At 36.3% G+C, this 25,848-nt stretch overlaps 1 protein-coding gene across 2 annotated transcripts; it reads right to left on the bottom strand.

The window, feature by feature from the left end:
• Window positions 1–1,052: 1,052 nt before the first annotated feature.
• LOC100892742 (glia maturation factor gamma) lies at window positions 1,053–23,002 on the bottom strand. 2 transcript variants are annotated; one of them, XM_030999033.1, is made up of 6 exons: window positions 22,841–23,002; window positions 9,697–9,793; window positions 8,265–8,314; window positions 6,918–7,050; window positions 4,953–5,026; window positions 1,053–4,079 (listed from the first exon to the last, which is right to left on the bottom strand). In XM_030999033.1, exons 1-6 carry the CDS (start codon window positions 22,841–22,843, stop codon window positions 4,011–4,013), a joined length of 426 nt encoding a protein of 141 aa, XP_030854893.1. In that variant the 5' UTR covers window positions 22,844–23,002; the 3' UTR covers window positions 1,053–4,010. The 2 variants fall into 2 exon arrangements, with proteins under 2 accessions (XP_030854893.1, XP_030854892.1); XM_030999032.1 differs by lacking the exon at window positions 22,841–23,002 and adding an exon at window positions 13,715–13,856.
• Window positions 23,003–25,848: the final 2,846 nt, after the last annotated feature.

Here is a 25,848-nt window from a genome sequence, read left to right as displayed (position 1 = left end):
ATCCCCCCACTCCTCGGTACGGATTTACGCCCCTGCCTTGAACATAGAGAACAGAGAATTGTAATCAACAAAAGTATATTTAACCATTTCCCTCTTTTGCATGGCGTGCCCCAGGGTCCGCTCAGCGATGTAATAAATGGACATAGAAACATATACCATGTAACATACGCGGACGATACGCAGTTGTGTGTAATCCTTGAGCCCGTCACCGGTCGGTTAGCTTGACAAATCTTGAAGAGTGTGTTAGTAATGTGAAATGTTGGGCACAGAAAAACTATCTTGAGCTTAACATTGACAAATCTGAATTACTTCACATCACATCTCAGTTTCGTAAACCCTAGCCCTTGACAGATTTTGTTTTAGATGACACACAATTGTGTACCTCTGAATCGGCCAAAAAAGACACTGCTCTCAATATGAAGGCTCATAAGGAAAGTATGTAAAGCTGCATCTTATGGTATCCACAAAATTGGTAAAATTAGGATTTTTTTTATAGATAAACCCACTACAGAACGACTGATACATGCATTTGTCACTTCCCACTTAGACTACTGTAATTAATGGCCTCCTTGTTAATTTGCCACCCTCCAACCTTGTTCCTCTTCAACGTATCCAAAATGCTGCCGCTCGTCTAGTTACCCGCTCAAGACCTTGTGAACATATTACTCCAATCCTCCGCAATCTCCACTGGCTGCCAGTAATTCAACGTATCCAATTTAAAATTCTTCTCCTTGCCTTTAAAATCCGTAACGGTCAATGCCCCACGTACCTTTCCAGTCTTGTAAAATCCAAACCCCCCTCCTTGCGTGCTTCAACTTCCTCTCACGTTCAACTAATTCCTGGCCCTCGTGTGAAAACAAGATACGGTGATAGAGCACTTTCTGAAGCTGCCCCCCAGTTGTGGAATAGCCTCCCGTCCTACATTCAATATGCTCCTTCTCCATCCACTCTCAAAGTAATGTTAAAAACCCATCTGTTCAAATCCATACCATAAATAAATGATGTCGTACTACTGTTTGTTATGAAATAAGTCATCTTTAGCACAATTTAAGTTAGATTAAGTTGATTTATTCATTGATTTGTAACAAACTGTAATTTTGTACTGAATAATATTGTGTATTCGTGGTGCTGTCGTCCCGGCTTTATTTCGTGTAAGGACATTGCTTCACTTAATGGCTGCTGGGACAACAGCACCACTGCGCCTAGAAACAATGTATTAGGCGCGTTATAAATGTGATCTATTATTATTATTATCAATTATTATTAATTTCTAAAAAAAAATCATGACTTGATGGATTTGCACATTATTTGTTACTCCTCACATGTCAAGCATATTCAAGTTATTTATATCTTTAAGAATATGGAAAACAAGCCTTATATGGCAAGTTAAACAGCAGACTATAGCACACCCCATAGCATCCTCTCATGAGCACTTTTGTCTCTTTCGACCAATAAGGACCTGAAATCTTTTCTCTAGTCATCGGTTACTGCATGCATACTGCAATTTGAGAGTTTGGGAGAAAATACTTTGTTATTTCATCTAAGGATATTATTCATAGAGCTCATTCATAAATTTGAGGAAATGACTTTATAAATGATTGGGGCGTACAATACAGTGACAAATGTATACATCAACAATGGTAGAGATGCCCAAAAATGTAAGGGTAAAGTTTTCTAATCACATTCAGTCTCCTTTTTATCCATGTTCATCACCTTTAAATATCATGATCATTAAAAAAACTTTTTCAAAACATAGCTCATGAAATATCAAATAAATATATCACATACACAATAAAATTTGTTAAGTGTAACGATCATAAATTGATACTGCATTAACAGAGTTACATCTTGATCTATCATTCACTAATCCTTTTAAAATTATTGAGCTCCAAAAACTAGTATAAAAATATGTGACTTTATATGACGTCAGAATAAGCAAACTTTTAATACTCATATACGTGTACCTTAAACCTATATAGGCCAAGTTAATATTACTATAATTGCTGATCGAAATATGTTTCAAAATGTGAGAATCCAGATAAATGAATAATTGAAAGACCTCAATAAAGTATCTTGTTTAACTCAAATAAAGTCAAAATGCAACACAAACTGTTGTTTACTCAATAAACATACACATCCAGAGTTCTTACCCAACTCAACATATACTACAAGATTTCATATTTCTATTTACATGCTCGCTGTGTATACAAATTGGAAAGTCATTCATGATCTGACGTAGAAAGATGAAAGTTGTGGAAGACTTATAAAGAATACACCCGATACAGTAAGGACAGTATAGAGATCAGAAAATGAGATTATAGTTAAGATTTAGCAGTGGAAAGTATTAAAAACTTTAATTAATTTGTTAGCTAAAATGCAACACTTGTTTAAGTTTACATAGGCTAAGCGGTATGGCCCATGATTATTTGCAAAATGTTCACACTTATAACGATTTCGACTTTAATACATAGTTGTCACTTATTTGTCACTCTGAACACACAAGTAGAGTCTATGCTTACAGAGAAGAGTGTAGGCAGAAAAATGAGCCTGAATTAAGTTTGAATAAAAATGTGATGTCCTCTGCAAGCAGAGAAAAGAGAACAGAAATAAAAGTAAAACACAAAAGTAAAATAAAGGTATAAAGGGGACTAATAATATATACTTTGAAAAAATAAGTATACTGACTTTGCTATCATTTGCACACATACAAAAATAAAAATCTATGAGACATTCGTATATTTAAGGGTTGAAGAGCATAAGAAGAAAAGTTAATTCAAAGTTGCCTTCCCTACTCATGCATGTGTCTACATGTACAAGTGCCTTGACAAGTCAGAATTTGGTTTTATCTTTCATATTTAGAGTTCATCTATATTTTATAACATTTAGAGTGTAAATTGGCAATTTTTTTAAAAAGAAGTAGTTTGAAATTTTGCGGCAGAGCAAAATATATACATGTTTTTGTATACATTTTTCTTAAAATTGGTTCTTCTGAAAAATTGTAGTCATCATTCCACAAGATAACATGATTGATCATCCAAAATATAAAAATACACTAAAACATATATATAAGATATACGTCTTTATTCAACAAATAGATAATAAATGAAAATAGGATATAAGAATGAAGAATGAAAAGGTGTATCAAATTTGAACACACAACATAGTCTCTCAATGTTCTCTATACGTATCTTATATACAGTAATCTCTTATACATGCATAAGTGATGAATAAATATTTGTTACATGCCCAGTTACATAAACAAAAATCTTTCTTGACTACATATGTATAATGACATGTCTGCAAGATACAAACAAATATCACAACTATGTACTTTTCAGCAAGTTTCCATGATATATACAGAAATTTGAGGAGGATGTACATTAGCTCCATGCTCACATTATGTGTCCTGACCATGGAATGATTGGGCTGTTCAGTTAGGAAAATCAAGTTGATATTCTTGATTTTAAAAAACAAGATCAAATGGATTATACAGCAGTATTCGACAGTTAATAATCAAACACAGGAACTGCAAGCTAATGGCCTGAATTAAAAACATGAATATTGCTGTCTTTGATATATGTACGGACCTTTGAATCCCTCTTATGAGAAATGTGGGCAAAACACAAAAATCGGTTTTTTATTTTTCTACCCAACAGTTTCATTATGTTTACCATAGTTAAGCAATCCATCACTCCTTTCTATCAATTAATAGAATGAAATATTCTGTAAAATTGATGAATTCAATGACAGTATAAAGATATGCATCAATTTGATCTGCTAACATTTAACAAAAAGAAGAAGGAAAAAAAAAGATTTCTCAGAGCAAGAAAAGTAAGCTCTTTCTTCCTTGTATACACCCTAACAAAATTTCCTTTCAAAATATTTCACAATATATTTGTATTATAATAGTGTATTATTAACTAATATGTAACTTGAATTAATAGATATGGATAAACAAAACAAGTATCCGTCCAAAATATTTAATGAAATGGAATGTCTTACAAAATCTATTAACAAAATTCTAATTCTTTTTTCAACCATTCCTCTGTGAATTCTTCCAGCTCCCTCAACTCAGAGCGCTGCAAATAGAGAGATAAGAAAATGGAGAAAAAGAAAATAAAGTTGAGTAATAAAATGGTATTAAAATGCAATTTACTTGTATATTATTCAGTGAAATACAGTGAACATGTACATGAATGTTAGAATGAAAAACACAATTATAAGTAAAATATAGAAAAAGGCTATATTCTGAAAATCATTTCATCTTTATTTTACTTGTCATAACAGTTCTAAACTTTAAGCACATCATTGGTAAATGACTACCAATAGATGACCGAGCCTACCTGCACACACACCTATGAAAAGTTACAATTTCAAATTTGTTATGCCAATTCAAACCATCAAAAAAATTATTAAAAAGTCAGTGGCGGATCCAGGGGGAGGGGGCATAGGAGGCACGTGCCCCCCGGCCAACAAAAAATATGTTAAAATCAGCCCTAAATTCGCCCAAAATGTACTAAAAAAAGGGTCGTGCCCCCCCGGCCAAAAAAAAAATGCGATTTTTTTTTTTTTTTTTTTTTTTTTTCCCGAAGAAAATAAATAAAATATGCCAATGGCTGACCTAAAAAGGTGACCTTACCCCCCCCCCCCAACGGAGCAAATTTCCCAATTAAAAAATGTCTTGACCAAAAACAAAGCAAAAGTGTCCTCTTACCCCCACCCCCCCCCCCCCACCCCCCACTCCCCCCCCCCCCCCGCTTATTCAGCAGCTGGCTGAGTCGTTGCGATTTTTTGGGGGGGACTAAAAACATATATATATATATGTTTTCTTTCCAACCGGGTGCCCCCCCCCCCCGGCAAGAAATTCCTGGATCCGCCACTGAAAATAAAACAAAGTCAGAACACCACCCAGAGCTAAGACATGGCTATATTATCACAGTATTTACACATACCTTCGAAAGACCCATTATATTCTGAAGTTCTAAACAACTACCGCCGTACATCATTGCTAGTTCTGGTTTGGTTCCTAACATAAAATGAAAGAAAACACAGATCACAAAGAGTGAACTCTACTCTTCGTTATTAGAAGAGTGATGAAAACTTTTATGTAAATGTGCAATATATCCATATTGTTTACAATTAGTTTTCTTATTCAGCTTTCCTTTAAGCTTCTAATGCCAATTTTATTAGATTATTGTAATATACCGTAGCACAACTTCACACAAACTGATCTACACATACCGAACATTAGCTTATAAGGACCATCACACACATCAGAAATGATTCAAGATGCATATGCTTGTACAATGTCTTCAATTTTTTTAATTTAATTTTTTTAATTTTTCAATATACAATCGATTCTACGACAACTACGACAACTACCCCCTAGACGACTACCCCCCCCCCCCCTCTCAAGCCCCGATCTGAAACTTACCAGCTATTAGACAACTACATGTTCCTGTGGACAGTTTTTTCATAGAACTGTCCCCAAAGGCCAAATACACCCCTAGGATAACTATCCCATGGACATAACGCATTGGCAACTACCCCCCCCCCCCCAATTCAAAAGTCCCTTAAAGGTAAAGACCAGTATTGGAAACGCCCCAATTTAAAAAAAAATGAAATGGAAGCTCTTATTACCAATCATGTGAAAGAATATGGTTTGAATAATACATGATGATACAAATTTTGCCGGGAAACCGCCTACTAATTGATATATTTGTTAAATTAGTTTATCTATTGGTATGTGAGATATAAAAACGCACGTGTCGCCTACGTGTGCGTAGTGCCATATACTCTTTCTGTGTACAGTGCTTGTAACTTTATGAAGACTGGGCCAAATTTCTTATCATTTTGATGATTCAAGAACCTTGCAGTACATCTATGCTAGATGATCAACCTTTTCTGATCGATTTCACAATCCAATCTCATGACCATAACTGGTCTTTGTCTTTAACCCTAAAAAGCCGGGGCTATTTGAGGTCTTAGTACGGCCGGGGGGGGGGGGGGCATTATGGCCCACCCTTAAGATCTCCGCCGTGAAACTGCCGATCTCCGCGAAAATTTTCATGCATGTCAAGTGTAGTGTAAAGAATAGTATGGTAATTTCAATTTTTTGAAAAATTCACTCATTTCCATATTTATGGTAATTTATGCAAATAAGGTCATAAAATCACATGTTTACCCATAAATCATCTATTAATCATATTTAAGCATTTTTCTTCACCATATATATTCATTAGACCATTTGGAATAATAATACGATAAAAAAAATTGGAAGAGCCAGCTCATTCCTTATGTTATCTATTGTTTTGATAATTTCTTATGTATTTCATTGTTTTTTAACTTATGTATTTTTTTTTTTTTTTTTTTAATTTCATTTCTTACTACAATTCAACTATTTGACCCCAAAACAACCCCCTAAACTATAAACAAGACCCAATAACCAATGTTTGATCTATTTTTAGGAAAAATGACATTTCCATACGTTTTGTACACAAATCACAAAAATGAGCGATTTTCGGGCTGACATACAAAGACAAATGGTCACGTGACCTTGTAACTGTAGGTCCGATTTTCATTTTTTTTTTTAAAGATGCGCAAGACTCGAAACAAAAAAGTCAGCGAGCGGCGGGGCGCCATCCATATGCGTTCCCGAATAATCCCGAATGCGTTCCCGAATAATCGTGGAGGGGGGGGGGGGCATAATGCCCCCCCCCCCCGGCCTTATTAGGGTTAAGTACTTGTTGGAGGGATATTTTTAACATTTTTTTAGGAGGGTTGGGTGTCCTTGGGAGCAGTTGTCCTACATGTTTTGGAGGTAAAAGTCAAGGACGTACATGATAAACCATGAGAGTCTTCCTAATACTCTATATTTTCATTTGGATGAAATAGATTGAAGTAGACTGAATACACACCTTGAGGACATATAAAAACGAGGCAAAGGGGGTATGATATTCTTCCATCGTCATGGTGAAGACAGTAACTATAGAGTACATATCTTGGTTGATGTTCAGGCAGTTCTCCCTGTAACTCATCTGGTGTCATGTTCTAAAAAAGCATAGGTATCGAAAACAATTCAACTTCATAGCTCTGTCTTATCACTAGCATATCTTTTATATTTTCATCCTTTTGTTATCTTCCACCACATGACATGACATAAATCACAAAATTAGAATTTACTTTGTGATTTAGATTTTTTTTTTTCTTGTTGTTGTTCAATATCTGAAATGGAAGTATAAAGAATAGAGCTCTTGTCCACATAGGGCATTAAAATGTCACAAAAAAGGAAAGCCACAGCAAAAACAAACTTTGCATGTTTCAAGGACATAAGCACCAACCCTGATGAACCACAATGTCTGCTGAGAGCCAGAAGCGCCTTAAGTTTAACTCACAACTTTGACATGGCTTACACCATGTGACTCAAAACAAGACAGTATTCCAAATTCTAGTCATTCTATAAAAAGGGTTCCCACAATTTCATAACAGCAAGACTCCAGACTTTTCCCTGATGTTTCCTTGATGGAGTTTCAAAATTGCAAGATCATTAAGAAGGTATTGTCAACACTTATGCCAGGTTAAAATTATGTTGCCAGCGGCCCCGACAGGCCGTTTGCATGAAACGTAGTGCGCTGTGGGATTTGGCCATTTTATCTCCGTTTTCAAGTTTTGTTAGATCTTGCCAAGTTTTGTATTACGTACTGTCACGTTTGTTGCGATCATCCATTTTACTTCGGCCTACTAGGTTTTTGATCCGCACCGTGACTGCCGTGGCAATTTTTTTGACAGTTTAAAAATCTGGCCCTGCATCCATGGCCTGTCACGTTTTCCCATTCCGTCTCTCCGCGATGTCTCACGTCCATACTGTTTTATCCAAGGTTGCCTGAAACGTGATTGCCATGGCCGGCGGGAACATAATATAAACCTAGCATAAAAAGCCAACAAAGTCAATCATCCTGTGAAGACACTCTGTTTGGAGACATAATATGAGAGAGCGACTATGGAGGGGGGGGGGGGGGAGTAATGAAATTCCCTTGGCATCATTTCATGAAAATTTAAAAAGAACAGGTTCACCAACATCCAATGAAATGTGTTAAAATTCAATTCTTGCATTTGAATGGGTTCTTGGAAAACTTGTACATCCTAATTTGTAGTGATACTTTTCAAAGTCTCTGACATTTCCCTGACTTGCAAATGGGGGATACATTTTCCAGATTATCCCTCGTTTCAAGGAAAACTGAGAAAAGTGTGCTCTTTATATTTACCTCATACTGCTCATCCAAAATTACCATGAGCCTACTAGTGTCTATTTTCACTGCATGGGGGAAATTAAAGAAAGAAAAGGATTTGGTTAATATTCTTTCAACTTTAATCTTAAGGCAGATTTATATCTGTAAAAGTGAAATATATAGCTAAAAATGTACCATTATTTTGAAATATGTAATTACCCATCAACCAAAATAAAAAAATAAAAAACACTATCTAATCAGTATATAAGAAACTGTTGTCTGGCATCTTTCCAGATATTTACACTATTTCCTTGGAAATCATAGATGAAGTATGAAAATGTCTTCCACGTTCATCTTTTGAACAATATAATTATGAAGGAGAACTATCAGGGTCGATGCAATTTAAATCACCTTGACCTCAATTTCACAAATTTCAAACCTCATGTTAACTTTTTATACCAAAATAGCAAATTCCTTCCTTTCAATGATGGGTTACTTTACAGGTAATGCAAAACATCATTATACCTCCAGCTATGCAAACAAGTTTTAATCACACATGACCTTGAGTTTTGTTTAAAGAAGAAAAAATTGAATATAATAATACCTTCTTTTCTTCAAATCACAATTTCAACAACCTTGAGAATACTATAAATGACACATTTCGTTTCAATTTTCTTTATTTGACTAAAACTGTTTGTGAGCTTCAAACCACAGCCTTGTCTAATATCTTATCACTTCAAACAATGAATACCATGAAAGCAGAAGTTTTGATTGCTTGAAGTAGCCAGGCTTTCAAACCAATCAAAGTCATGCTTATCAATCAAAAGAAATCAGCATAACTGAGTCTGGAGTTTGTAGATAATACCCTCTAATTTTCTTGAGACAGGAATGGGAGGATATAGCGAGAATAAAGTCCATATTTTTGTCTTAAAAATCAACAATATGCACCAAGAAATGCAAATTTTTTACCAAATTCATCACTATGTATTATCTTTCCAGAATACAACTGTATGCTGTGAGAAGTACTACCTGAAACAGGTCCAATCTATTATTTGCAATTGCCGCTGATGGGTAAAACAGCTTATCATGGTCAAACACAAATTGGCAATTTAAAGGTGTATCTTGCAAGGTTCATTCCCATTTGCTCTGTACTAAAGAGAATCTTAGACACATACACATACATGTATCTGGTTACATTTCAAACGTGCAGCTCCTGGACGTAGGACTGAACACATACTTGCAATGGCTGCATGAGTCACCAAGTTCATCACATAACACGGCCAAACATGCAGATTGTATTGGACATGTCCAACAGCCTCCTGCAGCCACTTGCGTACTCCAGCTAGCCTGCAAAAAAAGGAAAACATGCAGACCCCAACGCCCAACACAGGGATATTTTACTGAAGTCATTTATTTGGTACAGTGTGTCATTATATACATCCAGTGGTGGCTATAGCAACATACTTACATACTATTGCTGCATCGGTTTTCTCCTTTCTCAAACGAAACTTCTTAACCAGCGATTTTACTTCCGGGTCCAAGTCACACACTTTTATTTTCGCTGCCTAAAAAGAGAAATTAAAAATTCTATATCAATTATTAATATGCATCAAACTATAGAGCAATCTTTCAGCATCATTACCCTCACCTTCTTTTTTTTCGTGAAGTTAGCTTCAAATTGGCAACACAAAATCAGTCTTTTCTGTATTCCATAATTTACCTCAACCTGACCATCACTAGAATTACTATGCTAACCCCGGTCAGGAGTCAACGTTTTTGTAATGTAGATGATATTGCATGTGCCATATCAGTTCAAAATCAACTGGAACATGAGGAAGATGAGCAAAGCTCTATCACTCCTGTAATAAACTAGCGCATTTTCCTTAATTTTGGTCACAAGTAGAATTAGAATCATCCGCTCTGGACAGTAAAATGCCAAAGCCAAAGGTAGAGTAAAGTTCCCAGGAGGCTACTTCAGCATGAAAAAGCTAACAATTCTAAAAATACCCATCCAATATTCAAAACGTCAACAATTCCTAACAAATCTTTAAGTGAAAATGAAAATGTAAAAATTCACATAGAAACACGTGTTGTAAGTCACTTTTTGCTAGAAAAAACAAAAAAGTCCAAACTGAAAAAAAATCTATGTAATTTAAATATGTCAAAATTCACATAGAAACGCGTGTTGTAAGTCACTTTTTGCTAAAAAAACAACAACACACAAGTCCAAAATGAAAAATATCTATTTAATTTAAATATGTCAAAATCCCATAGACACGCGTGTTATAAGTCAGCCGTTCTCCATAATAATAGCTTCCATTCATTTTGTACACGTGATATTCCCTTTTTTCTCCATTGATATGCGTGTTATAAAAAAACTTCCATTCATTTTGTACACGTTTTACACCATCAAAAAAAAAATCCAATATTCTGAAGACCCATGTATTCTCATTGACCCTGTAATTTTTTCCCCATTGACTTTAACACTAAATACAAACACATACAAACAAACACGCTCGCGTGCACATGCACGCACACACACACACGCACGCACACGCGCACACACACACGCGCGCGCACAACACACACACACACGCACACAATATATATATATATATATATACACTTGCACAACACACTCACGAACTCATACACAAAGATCGTTTGAACACTTTTTCATTTTAAGGTTTACCTTAAAGGTAAAGACCAGTTATGGTCATGCGATTGCATTGTGAAAGAAACGTTGTAGAATCGATCAGAAAAGGTTGATCATCTAGCATCTAGCATCTGCAAGGTTCTGGAATCATCAAAATGATAAGAAATTTGGCCCATTCTTCGTAAAGTTACAAGCACTATACACAGAAAGATGTATATGGGACTACCCTATATCTCTCACAGACCATGAGAGAAACAAATTTACCAAATATATGAATTAGTAGGCGGTTTCCCGGCAAATTTGTTATCATCATGTATTAGTCAAAACATATTCTTTCACATGATTGGTAATGAGAGCTTCCATTTCATTTTTTGAAATTGGGGCGTTTCCAATACTGGTCTTTACCTTTAAGATTTTTTTTTCTTTTTTTTGAGGCCGCCATCCAAATACCCAAACGCACTCCCTGTACCACTCTTCCTTGTTATTCAATGATTATTTTTAATGATTCTTAATGATTAATTTAATGTAATAGATCATTGAGTTTTAAATGGGGCCAAACTTGACTAGTTACATAACAATGTAGGAGGGAAAGAGAGGTTATCTCTAAAATGAAATGAAAGGACTCTTGGAATAAAAAAAAACACCCTTTCATTTCATTTTTAGAAATAAACTCTAATCCATCCCTTGATATTTAAATTGCACTGCTCCTACTGTGTGCTTTCTTTTCACACTCTCCCTGATCTATAAAGGGTGCTTTCTTTATTTGATCATCAAAAGAAACAAGATTCTAGGCCACGAACTTTTCGGAGCGTGACCAGATTCAAAGTATGCTTAAATGGGGGCATTGATGTATGTACAAAGACAGGATTAAGATCCCATGCAACGCTTCGAAATGTAAAAGAAGAATAAGAAAAATAAAGTTGATGATTCGACCTTTATGTCTAGACGTGCTTAATGCATTTCGGATTGGTATTATCTTCCATCTGAGAGTGATAATAGACGTTATTTATATGGATAATAAAGATAAAGCTGTCCGGGTTTTTGAATTTAATGCCTTAAACCAAACCGACCAAGCTGTTTATTTCTTTATTTAGGGTCTCTTTCTACTGTTTATTCATTTTTCATTGGCAACCCTCGAAAACGATTTTTTTTTTTTTTAAATGCATTTCACGGAGGAAAGTGTGCGTAAGAGAACTTCAATCGAATTTCCTTCTAAACGGTTTTCTATTCACTAAAATGATGCTCAAAAACTATCTTTAAAAAAAAAACAGGGAAATATATTGTTGAGCTATTCGGTAAGGCAGCCAAAAGTTATGATTATCTTTCGCTTAATATTGTAAGAGCACTCTTTTTTTCCCCTTCTTTTTTAGCCAATATTGGAGGGGACTTTTAGCGGTGACTCAGCCAGCCGGTGAATAAGCGGGGGAGGGGGGGGGGGGGGGGGGGGGGGGGGGGTAAGAGCTCTTTTTTCATAATTCGTGAGAAAATTCTCCTTTTTAAAAAACTTTTTGTTATACACGTAAGGGGGACTCGGACTACGAGGAATATATAGACAGTTTTATAGTGTTTAGGGTCATATTTTTGATCATATTCAATTTACCTAGAGGTGTTAAATGAACATTTGCTGTTATAGTTTATCGCTAATATCAAAAGAATCTGACTTAAAACACGATAAAACTGTTGATATATTCCTCGTGGTGCGAGTTCCCCTTGCGAGTTAAGATCATCAAATTTCCCAAAGGACGGGACTTACACCACGAGGAATATACTCCTGATTGATTGATTGATTTATATTCGCCAAGCTTCCAACATACAACAATATACAAGAATAACAGATCAAAATGAAGTCAGCTTGAACAGGATAGCCCACGCAAACTCGAGAGCTTATTTTCAAGTGGGGTCCCCGACAGTCATGTATAAAATTAATGAGTTAAAGTAGTAATATTTACAGACAGATAAGCAAAAAAACTTTTAAAGATAATATTAACAACTTTAAATTGATGATAGAAATGATAATAAGTACAGGAAGAAAAAGAAGAAGAAGAAGGCTCTGAGCCAGAATCGTGCCTGGAGGAGCCAGAGAAGTGAGCATAAACAGTACACCGTGGAACTGCGATTACGATGAGCCTTTACGATGAGCGTTTCAAATCGCTCATTCTGCCTTCAAAATTGAGCATAAACGTACCCTAAGAGGCTTAACGGACGAAAGAGACAGAAAATTCGGGCTAGCTCAGCACCTGTCGGTGCCGGGGCGTGTCTTTTTTTCCCCGTAAGGTTTTATCCTGTCGCTGCATTTGATTGGCTCAATAGGACCTATACGTCATGCGCTAGTCATCAATATTCATGATACGCACGCACACAGAATCTGATGCGATAATTTATCAAATATGAGATTTCATACAAAAATTACAAATGCAAAGCTAAGTTTAGTCTACTTTAAATAAGTGATATTGCGACAAAATCGGGAGGCTTACCGTAAACGAATGACTACCCAGGTCGTAACTTCTCCATAATCATTGCGATATACTGGTTAATTTAGTCCAGAATCTGGCCGATTTAATTTTGAATTTGATCTCCACCTCACCGTACCAACGCAAATATTCATAGGGTCTATATTCAAATATTACCTTCCGTAATAGAGACGCTGTCGGGGCGGGGCAGCCAGGCTGCAGCTGTGCTGGTACATTGTAGGTACCCTCGCCGCCTCAGTAAGTAAGTTCTACGTATTTTTTTAAAGTCATGTTGTGATCTAAATACCATTTAATACTCACTACACTGACACTCACTAATGTCTTTGAATTCAACAGATCTTAATTACATAATAACATACCATACTGATAATCTTATCCGAGACAAGTTAGACGACAAAAAAAAAACACCAAAACGCCTCCAAAATCCAGAAGTCCAAATACAATGGTAGCATATATTGGCACCAAGATTAGTGGTCATATGAATTTGCATTTTCCCTACTTCACAGACGTGCGGCGTGCGTACTTTCTCTTATTCACATGTAATAGCAGGCGCGTACGCAGGGTGGGGGGGGGGGGGGGTTGGGGTTAAACGCCCCCTTGATCTATTGTTATGTGTATGTTTTTGGGATACCCCCCCCCCCCTTTTGAGTGTTTTGTTTTATTTTTGTTTTTAAATAAAAACTTATAGATGACCTAAAAAAGATGACCTTACCCTCCCCCAACGGAACGGAATGTCGATGGGCCAAAATTTCGAATTTCGGGACCCCCCCCCCCCCCCCCCGAGTCGTTGCGAAATTTTTGACCCAATTTTAACCCCCCTCCCCCTTGAAAAAATCCTGCGTACGCCACTGTGTACTAGTACACGAGGACGTTTGTAAGCATTAGTATATGGAAGGCCATCGCCGCCATAAACTTAACTAGTAACGTAATCACTAAGGAAACAATAACGTACGCTTAGTAGCCAATGATTTTGCAGAGTAGTGTTTGCGTTACTTAACAGTTACGATACTAAGACGATGTAAAGCTAACGTATACTAATTTTTAACATTATTTTACCAACGTAAGCTCTTTAGTTTTCATCAACGCAATTGCCTATCTAATTTAGTACCGTAAGTAAAACACAATAATGTTAACCAATCATACCCCTCATTGCATGTCATAGAAATTACATGCAGCGCGCTAACCGATCTTTATTTCTATGCTATAGCTAGCTAGAGATCGGTGATGCAGTCGTGATCGCAGATATGCATTATCATATCTACCACGTGCATGTTCGTTCTCAATTTTTTAATCGCTCCGCAATATTTGCTTTTTAACTTAATTACTATACTAGTATATATCACGAGTATACCTGGTACCAAATGGGCATTCTCGTGATATAGTTGCGAGGCCTGTATCACGAGCAAACTATACGAGACTACTACAGACCCCGCGCAGCGGCGTTGCATGATCTACAACACGAACATGGGGCCTGTATCACGACTATACTGTATACTCGTTTTTAAATTAAATCATTCATTTATTGCAACCATAAGTTGGATTTCATACAGTAAAAAAGGCAGGCATATAAATGGGTCACAACATAGTTATATGTATATATACTTTGTACAATAAAACTGTATAAATTGACACTTTAAATACATAGATATGAAAAGAAGAAAGAAAAAAAAAACACTCAAGAGCAATCGCATTTAAACTTAATTATAAGGTACATAGGACTTCACAGGACCAATAATCATATATCAACTGACATCAACGTATTGTTCAACAATTAAAATTGAGAAAGATAATGAAAGAAAGAGAGAGACAGTAAACCTAAATTGAGTGATGGTAATAATGCATTATTCCTACAAATATATCCAGTAAATTAAATTGGTATTAAATTTGTTACATTCTAAATTATTTTGAAATTCATATAATAAGCAAATGTGTAATTTAAGTAAAACGTTTACACGGCACTTTAATTCAATATAAAATTGGCAATAATTATTAATAATTAAAAAATTGGGAGCATATTGCTCCGATTGTCTCATTTTCGCTCGCTCGATCACTGCAGCACAAACATAGCTCGTTCGACGTCACTACCAAACTAGCCAATCAGCTGTCAATGACGTCATATTGAATGCGGCGGCAAATATATTTTGTGAAGTTATCGAGAAATTGACTATTTCTAATTGCAAACTAGTTTTATTTTTGGATGGAAAAGCAGCCATTGTTATCTTGACATTCATTGAAGTCATCAGAATAGGGTAAGTTACTTCTCAGATGATTCAAGAGGTCCATTTTGTAGATAATTTTTTAATTTCTTAGAATGTTCCACTGTGTTGCAGGGTACCGGGTGTATGCCATTGGGTGTGATGTGTTCGCGCGCTTTAAGTACAGGCCACCGCGCCGTCGGGTGTATTCTCGTACTGATGTAGGTGCAAAGCTAGAATGGCTACCACGCCCACTTCCCTCTCTATGCCTTTCTGAACATTCCTTTCCTTCTCAATACAATAACTTTTACCTGCCTAAGTTATTCAAACCATACCGCCTCGCCAATTCCATTACGTAATCATTAAAGGATCCGCATATACAACATTTTCCTGCTATACGTTGTACTGCAGGAAAATACAAATCTCCCTGGTATACCTTACAGTCCAAACGATAAATATGTGCCTTTAACGAGGGCGGGCGACAATCGGCGTAGCAGACGACACTTGATAGTAATTTTGTATGTGAGATTCCTTTGCTAAATATAAATTACTTTGTTAATAAATATCAACTAAAATTTCTTTTACATTTCTTTAAACCATCATTGATATTCAATACTTCATGAGTGAGTAAAAGAAACATACCAAACTATATAATTATATGAAATACTTGGTGGCAATTAGGGGAGTTTGACGTGATGACCGATTGCACCCCTCTGTTAATAACGGTACCGAATAGTCCATGGTGTGTCATGAATATTCAGGTTTTTGCTTACCTCGGCTAAATGTTTGCTCTTACTAAATTGAAAAATTACGGTGAGGGTTGGATGAAATGGACATAATGAAATAGGCAGAAGTGATCTATGATAATTCATGCTTTTTATGTTTCGTGTGCTCGACCTATAATCTTCAAATCGCTTGGCAAACTGAGTCCAAAGTTAGACTTGTTGCACATGTGTATTATAGGCAATGACGAGCTTACAACCTATTTTGAAAAATTACGGTGGGTGAACTTTCAAAAGTCAATGAGACATGAGGGCTCCAATGAAAGAGCTAGTGATAACGTACGTCGGGGTGGATGTGCTTTTCGTTTAAACAAAAAATGAATTTTTAACGATTTACAAAAAAAACGTCCATAGGCTAACATGTTAGGCTGCTGACTCTGACCATGCTCTGACGATAGGGGGCGTTGTGAAATGAGACTAAACGGAGCAATATTTACAGATATCAAATACATTGAGAAGCTTTAATTTATAAAATATATGTTTCAAATGAGCTCTGTAGTGTGAATTTGAAATTACCCGGATGGCTTTCTTTTGCATTTTGAGTATCCTATTCAGATTGGTTTGGTTTGTCATGGCCCATACTTCAGAACAGTAATATAAATGAGGAAGAATTAAAGTATTATATAAAGTTCTTAAAACACATTTTCGTAGAAATCTAAGTTTGTTTAGAATGCCAGTAGTTTTTGAGATCTTGTTGCAGACAGCACCAGTGTGTTCATTCCATGTAAGCTTAGAATCAATTTCTATTCCGAGGAATTTGTTTACAGATACACGTTGGAATTCATGATTATTCACCTGAAGATCAACCTCATTAAAATTGAATAATTGTGCAAGTATAATATTATGATCTAGAGTATCAAAGGCTTTACTGAGGTCTAAAACCAATCCCATCATGACTTCCGATTTGTCAAAAACTTGAGAAACTTGGCATGTAAAATCAGCTAAAGCAGAGAATGTGGAGTGGCCTGTTCGAAAACCAAATTGTGAATTATTCAAGATAGTATGCAGATTCAAACAGGAATATAATCAATTATACACAGCTCTTTCTAATATCTTAGAGAATACTGGAAGTAGTGATATAGGTCTATAATTGGACATTTCAGTTTTAGTACCACTTTTAAATATAGGAATAATTTGAGCAATTTTCAACTGATCTGGTACGATCCCAGTTTCCAATGAAGAATTGAATATTGCACATAATGGATAACAGATCAAATGTATAACTCTTTTAACCATCTTAACATCAACACTGTCAAAACCACTACATTTATTACTCTTTAATTTATCTACAATGTTTATTATTTCTCTTGGAGTGACTGGAGTAAAAAAAAAATAAAAAAAAAAAGCAGTAGATTCATTTTGTTCAGATACTGTTTAAAATCGCCAGTAGGAATATCAAGAGTTGATGTCAATTTTGGACCTATATTGATAATGTATTCGTTAAAAGATTCACATATATCTGTATCATAATCAATGGTTTCATTATTATATTGTAAAGTACTCGGAATTTCATTTTTCTTAGACTTTGTGCCTAAAAGACCATTTATAATTTTCCATGTTTGTTTAGTATCACCTTTAGCATCTACAAAACCTTGTTTGAAATACTTATATTTTACATATTTAATTCAATTTGTTAACTTATTTCTACACTTTTGGTATGCAGCAAGGCTATACGCAGTACGATTATTCAATTATTTCTTGTAATATAAGCTTTTCTTTTTGTTCAGCTGTCTTAATTCCTCATTGAACCAAGGTTTTTCAAATCTTTTTTCTTCTTTGATTGACATTTCATTGGGAAACATATTTCATATACATGTTGAATTTTTTTTAGAAAACAATCATCAACAACAACAAATGCTACGCCACGAACTTTTCGAAGCGTGACCAGATTCAAAGTATGCTTAAATGGGGGCATTGATGTAAGTAGAAAAAACAGGATTAAGATCCCATGCACCGCTTCGAAATGTAAAAGAAGAATAAGAAAAGTAAAGTTGAGATTCGACCTTTATGTCTAGACGTTGCATAATACAATTCGTATTGGTATTATCTTCCATCTGAGAGTGATTATAGACGTTATTTTAAGGATAATACAGTTTAACCTGTCTGGGTTTTTGAAGATAATGCTTCAAAACAAATCGACCAAGCTGTTTATTTCTTTAATCATGGTCTGTTTCTACTGTTTATCTATTTTCATTGCCAACCCTCGAAAACGAATTTATTATGCATTTCACAGAGGAAAGTGTGCAAAGGAGAACTATATATATATATATATATCTATATATATGTATGTATACATATATATATACGAATTATTTTGCTTTCTAATGGATCCGTACAATATGACACAGCTTTAGGGGACTGGCAAAGCCCCTATCGGGGGTTCCGGGGCGGAGCCTCAAGATGCTCTCGAGATTATTTGACTTTCAAGAGAAAGTGTCTCTAAGATATAAAGAGAGGTTATTTCTTAAATGAAATGAAAGGACTCTTTTTAGAAATAAACTCTAATCCATCCCTTGATATTTAAATTGCACTGCTCCTACTGTGTGCTTTCTTTTTACACTCTCCCTGATCTATAAAGGGTGCTTTCTTTATTTGATCATCAAAAGAAACAAGATTCTAGGCCACGAACTTTTCGGAGCGTGACCAGATTCAAAGTATGCTTAAATGGGGGCATTGATGTATGTACAAAGACAGGATTAAGATCCCATGCAACGCTTCGAAATGTAAAAGAAGAATAAGAAAAATAAAGTTGATGATTCGACCTTTATGTCTAGACGTGCTTAATGCATTTCGTATTGGTATTATCTTCCATCTGAGAGTGATAATAGACGTTATTTATATGGATAATAAAGATAAAGCTGTCCGGGTTTTTGAATTTAATGCCTTACCGACCAAGCTGTTTATTTCTTTATTTAGGGTCTCTTTCTACTGTTTATTCATTTTTCATTGGCAACCCTCGAAAACGATTTTTTTTAAAAATGCATTTCACGGAGGAAAGTGTGCGTAAGAGAACTTCAATCGAATTTCGCATTCTAAACGGTTTTCTATTCACTAAAATGATGCTCAAAAACTATCTTTAAAAAAAAACAGGGAAATATATTGTTGAGCTATTCGGTAAGGCAGCCAAAAGTTATGATTATCTTTCGCTTAATATTGTAAGAGCACTATTTTTTCCCCTTCTTTATTAGCCAATATTGGAGGGGACTTTTAGCGGTGGCTCAGCCAGCCGGTGAATAAGCGGGGGAGGGGGGGGGGGGGAGGGGGTAAGAGCTCTTTTTTCATAATTCGTGAGAAAATTCTCCTTTTTAAAAAACTTTTTGTTATACACGTAAGGGGGACTCGTACTACGAGGAATATAGAGACAGTTTTATAGTGTTTAGGGTCATATTTTTGATCATATTCAATTTACCTAGAGGTGTTAAATGAACATTTGCTGTTATAGTTTATCGCTAATATCAAAAGAATCTGACTTAAAACACGATAAAACTGTTGATATATTCCTCGTGGTGCGAGTTCCCCTTGCGAGTTAAGATCATCAAATTTCCCAAAGGACGGGACTTACACCACGAGGAATATACTCCTGATTGATTGATTGATTTATATTCGCCAAGCTTCCAACATACAACAATATACAAGAATAACAGATCAAAATGAAGTCAGCTTGAACAGGATAGCCCACGCAAACTCGAGAGCTTATTTTCAAGTGGGGTCCCGGACAGTCATGTATAAAATTAATGAGTTAAAGTAGTAATATTTACAGACAGATAAGCAAAAAAACTTTTAAAGATAATAATGATGATAATATTAACAACTTTAAACTGATGATAGAAATGATAATAAGTACAAGAACAAAAAGATGAAGGAGAAGGCTCTGAGCCAGAATCGTGCCTGGAGGAGCCAGAGAAGTGAGCATAAACAATACACCGTGGAACTGCGATTACGATGAGCCTTTACGATGAGCGTTTCAAATCGCTCATTCTGCCTTTAAAATTGAGCATAAACGTACCCTAAGAGGCTTAACGGACGAAAGAGACAGAAAATTCGGGCTAGCTCAGCACCTGCCGGTGCCGGGGCGTGTCTTTTTTTCCCCGTAAGGTTTTATCCTGTCGCTGCATTTGATTGGCTCAATAGGACCTATACGTCATGCGCTAGTCATCAATATTCATGATACGCACGCACACAGAATCTGATGCGATAATTTATCAAATATGAGATTTCATACAAAAATTACAAATGCAAAGCTAAGTTTAGTCTACTTTAAATAAGTGATATTGCGACAAAATCGGGAGGCTTACCGTAAACGAATGACTACCCAGGTCGTAACTTCTCCATAATCATTGCGATATACTGGTTAATTTAGTCCAGAATCTGGCCGATTTAATTTTGAATTTGATCTCCACCTCACCGTACCAACGCAAATATTCATAGGGTCTATATTCAAATATTACCTTCCGTAATAGAGACGCTGTCGGGGCGGGGCAGCCAGGCTGCAGCTGTGCTGTGCTGGTACATTGTAGGTACCCTCGCCGCCTCAGTAAGTAAGTTCTACGTATTTTTGCAATGACGACCTTCGTCATTGCCTTGTTTTCGTTCACATTCTGCCCCATTAATATTCTCCTTTTCCTCCTTTTCCTTATCGTCCAAAAATCCCATTCGTTTTGCACGTAGTGCTTGTTATTCCTAGTTAGGTGCTTTCCTCATGTCCTTTTCCTTTCAAATTTCATAGGCATAGTCTCTAACATCTCATCAAGGTCACTACATTCTTCGATTTTCGAAATCACTCATGCATGACCGTCCAGGCGCCATTTTGTCCGTTTCTGGTCCATTTTAAGGCCTTTATATCTTCCTTCCTATCTCTACTATCATAGATCCTACAATCTTCTATCAAATTCCTCTAGATAGTCCGAGAGATGTTCTTTCATCTGCGACAAATGACTTGACCTTCAAAATGCCATCTTCATACTCGAAATTCAAATCTAAAACCGACTCCGTCAAAAATCTCTCAAGTTCTTGAAAAATGGACCCCTAAATAATCTAAAACTACCATAACTTTCTCATATAAATTCCGTTTTGTATTTAAATCTCACAGTATCTTTATCTCATAATTGCACATAGCCATGCCAAATTTCACGCTCCAATGGCTTTGCACAACATAAATAGCGCCCTCTAAAGTTCTGGGAATTGGCTTTCTGTCTGTGGCCGTATCTCCATAATGGCTTGGCAAACCCGTACCCTTTTTTGGATTTAGATACTTGAAGATATGCCCTTTCCAGCCATATACAAAATTATATACCCTATCACTGACCAAATTTGAGAAAATTGCCCTCCAAATTCGCCATTTTCAAGAAAATTCCGAAATAACTTCAACTTGCTCTAAAATGGCGATCGTTATACCTACATCAATGAAACTTTGCAGACATATGTATCCATATATGTGACAACTGTTTACCAAGTTTGGTAAAATTCAAATATGTCAGCGCAAAGTTATCGCCAAAAATGATGAATTTACTATGGATTACGTAATAGCGCGTTCAATGCGCGCAATACATTGCGCGCAGTCAACAATGGTGTCAAACTGACCGCAATGAAGTGCCCTTTCGGATGATACCAAGTATTATATATGTTCACACAGAAAATTGTGAGTAAATCGCATTTGAACAAAGATCACTACACGAATTCCGCCGAGTTTCCGCCCGAACCTAACACGTTTCGGCTATGACGTCATTTTTTCAGACTGCTTTTCGCCCCTTAAACGTCCTTTTTTTTCCTTGAAAATTTGCAGTGACATGCCGAGTTCCAATACGCAGGGCACCTCTTGGCCGGATTTTTTAAATTGGTCAAGGGGGCCATTTAAGACGCCTTTTTGTCCTATAAATCTATTTTACATCACGTGTTTCGATAGGATTATCATAGAAAAAAAGAGAGTGGTTTACAATAACAACCATGAAATTCTCTTTCTAATGATACCAAATACGGCCCATAAAGAGACGTAAAGAGAGAGAGAAAAAACAATTTAACTCCGGTCATAATACAGATCTGCACGTTTTCCGCCCATTCATTACACGCATTGTCTATGGGGCATATCGGGTTCACGCTTTTGGCCCCCAGAACGAACTTGATTGCAATGTCAAACATGCACCAAATCCCATTGGTTTGTGCACGCAGTGCTTGCGAGCCCTTTCTAGGTTCGTTCCCCTATCCCAATTTCTTTCAAACTTCGTAGGCATAGTACCATCCCATCAAGGTCACTGTTGATGCCTTTCTTTCGCCCTACCTATCTCCAATATCACAGAAGCTACAGACTTCGTGCAAATTGCTCTGGATAGTCCGAGAGAAGCTCTTTCGTTTGACACGTAGAAACACGGCGTCATTGCACGCACATCGTTCTGACACGATTGCATTTCTAGTTTTTAAGTCATGTTGTGATCTAAATACCATTCAACACTCACTGCACTGACACTCACTAATGTCTTTGAATTCAACAGATCTTAATTACATAATAACATACCATACTGATAATCTTATCCGAGACAAGTTAGACGACAAAAAACAAAAACACCAAGACGCCTCCAAAATCCAGAAGTCCAAATAAAATGGTAGCATATATTGGCACCAAGACTAGTGGTCATATGAATTTGCATTTTCCCTACTTCACAGACGTGCGGCGTGCGTACTTTCTCTTATTCACATGTAATAGCAGGCGCGTACGCAGGGTGGGGGGGGGGGGGTTGGGGTTAAACGCCCCCTTGATCTATTGTTATGTGTATGTTTTTGGGATACCCCCCCCCCTTTTGAGTGTTTTGTTTTTGTTTTTAAATAAAAACTTAAAGATGACCTAAAAAAGATGACCTTACCCTCCCCCAACGGAACGGAATGTCGATGGGCCAAAATTTCGAATTTCGGGACCCCCCCCCCCGAGTCGTTGCGAAATTTTTGACCCAATTTTAACCCCCCCCCCCTTGAAAAAATCCTGCGTACGCCACTGTGTACTAGTACACGAGGACGTTTGTAAGCATTAGTATATGGAAGGCCATCGCCGCCATAAACTTAACTAGTAACGTAATCACTAAGGAAACAATAACGTACGCTTAGTAGCCAATGATTTTGCAGAGTAGTGTTTGCGTTACTTAACAGTTACGATACTAAAACGATGTAAAGCTAACGTATACTAATTTTTAACATTATTTTACCAACGTAAGCTCTTTAGTTTTCATCAACGCAATTGCCTATCTAATTTAGTACCGTAAGTAAAACACAATAATGTTAACCAATCATACCCCTCATTGCATGTCATAGAAATTACATGCAGCGCGCTAACCGATCTTTATTTCTATGCTATAGCTAGCTAGAGATTGGTGATGCAGTCGTGATCGCAGATATGCATTATCATATCTACCACGTGCATGTTCGTTCTCAATTTTTTAATCGCTCCGCAATATTTGCTTTTTAACTTAATTACTATACTAGTATATATCACGAGTATGCCTGGTACCAAATGGGCATTCTCGTGATATAGTTGCGGGGCCTGTATCACGAGCAAACTATACGAGACTACTACAGACCCCGCGCAACGGCGTTGCATGATCTACAACACGAACATGGGGCCTGTATCACGACTATACTGTATACTCGTTTTTAAATTAAATCATTCATTTATTGCAACCATAAGTTGGATTTCATACAGTAAAAAAGGCAGGCATATAAATGGGTCACAACATAGTTATATGTATATATACTTTGTACAATAAAACTGTATAAATTAACACTTTAAATACATAGATATGAAAAGAAGAAAGAAAAAAAAACACTCAAGAGCAATCGCATTTAAACTTAATTATAAGGTACATAGGACTTCACAGGACCAATAATCATATATCAACTGACATCAACGTATTATTCAACAATTAAAATTGAGAAAGATAATGAAAGAAAGAGAGAGACAGTAAACCTAAATTGAGTGATGGTAATAATGCATTATTCCTACAAATATATCCAGTAAATTAAATTGGTATTAAATTTGTTACATTCTAAATTATTTTGAAAATTCATATAATAAGCAAATGTGTAATTTAAGTAAAACGTTTACACGGCACTTTAATTCAATATAAAATTGGCAATAATTATTAATAATTAAAAAATTGGGAGCATATTGCTCCGATTGTCTCATTTTCGCTCGCTCGATCACTGCAGCACAAACATAGCTCGTTCGACGTCACTTCCAAACTAGCAAATCAGCTGTCAATGACGTCATATTGAATGCGGCGGCAAATATATTTTGTGAAGTTATCGAGAAATTGACTATTTCTAATTGCAAACTAGTTTTATTTTTGGATGGAAAAGCAGCCATTGTTATCTTGACATTCATTGAAGTCATCAGAATAGGGTTGCAGGGTACCGGGTGTATGCCATTGGGTGTGATGTGTTCGCGCGCTTTAAGTACAGGCCACCGCGCCGTCGGGTGTATTCTCGTACTGATGTAGGTGCAAAGCTAGAATGGCTACCACGCCCACTTCCCTCTCTATGCCTTTCTGAACATTCCTTTCCTTCTCAATACAATAACTTTCACCTGCCTAAGTTATTCAAACCATACCGCCTCGCTACTTCCATTACGTAATCATTAAAGGATCCGCATATACAACATTTTCCTGCTATACGTTGTACTGCAGGAAAATACAAATCTCCCTGGTATACCTTACAGTCCAAACGATAAATATGTGCCTTTAACGAAGCAGGCGACAATCGGCGTAGCAGACGACACTTGATAGTAATTTTGTATGTGAGATTCCTTTGCTAAATATAAATTACTTTGTTAATAAATATCAACTAAAATTTCTTTTACATTTCTTTAAACCATCATTGATATTCAATACTTCATGAGTGAGTAAAAGAAACATACCAAACTATATAATTATATGAAATACTTGGTGGCAATTAGGGGAGTTTGACGTGATGACCGATTGCACCCCTCTGTTAATAACGGTACCGAATAGTCCATGGTGTGTCATGAATATTCAGGTTTTTGCTTACCTCGGCTAAATGTTTGCTCTTACTAAATTTTGTGAAGTTATCGAGAAATTGACTATTTCTAATTGCAAACTAGTTTTATTTTTGGATGGAAAAGCAGCCATTGTTATCTTGACATTCATTGAAGTCATCAGAATAGGGTAAGTTACTTCTCATATGATTCAAGAGGTCCATTTTGTAGATAATTTTTTAATTTCTTAGAATGTTCCACTGTGTTGCAGGGTACCGGGTGTATGCCATTGGGTGTGATGTGTTCGCGCGCTTTAAGTACAGGCCACCGCGCCGTCGGGTGTATTCTCGTACTGATGTAGGTGCAAAGCTAGAATGGCTACCACGCCCACTTCCCTCTCTATGCCTTTCTGAACATTCCTTTCCTTCTCAATACAATAACTTTCACCTGCCTAAGTTATTCAAACCATACCGCCTCGCCACTTCCATTACGTAATCATTAAAGGATCCGCATATACAACATTTTCCTGCTATACGTTGTAC

Source organism: Strongylocentrotus purpuratus, unplaced genomic scaffold, assembly GCF_000002235.5.
Source record: "Strongylocentrotus purpuratus isolate Spur 01 unplaced genomic scaffold, Spur_5.0 spur5_scaffold_5, whole genome shotgun sequence".
In the NCBI taxonomy this organism is placed as follows: domain Eukaryota; kingdom Metazoa; phylum Echinodermata; class Echinoidea; order Camarodonta; family Strongylocentrotidae; genus Strongylocentrotus; species Strongylocentrotus purpuratus.
The sequence above is the reverse complement of the archived record's forward strand: the minus strand, read 5'-3'. Positions and strand labels throughout refer to the sequence as shown.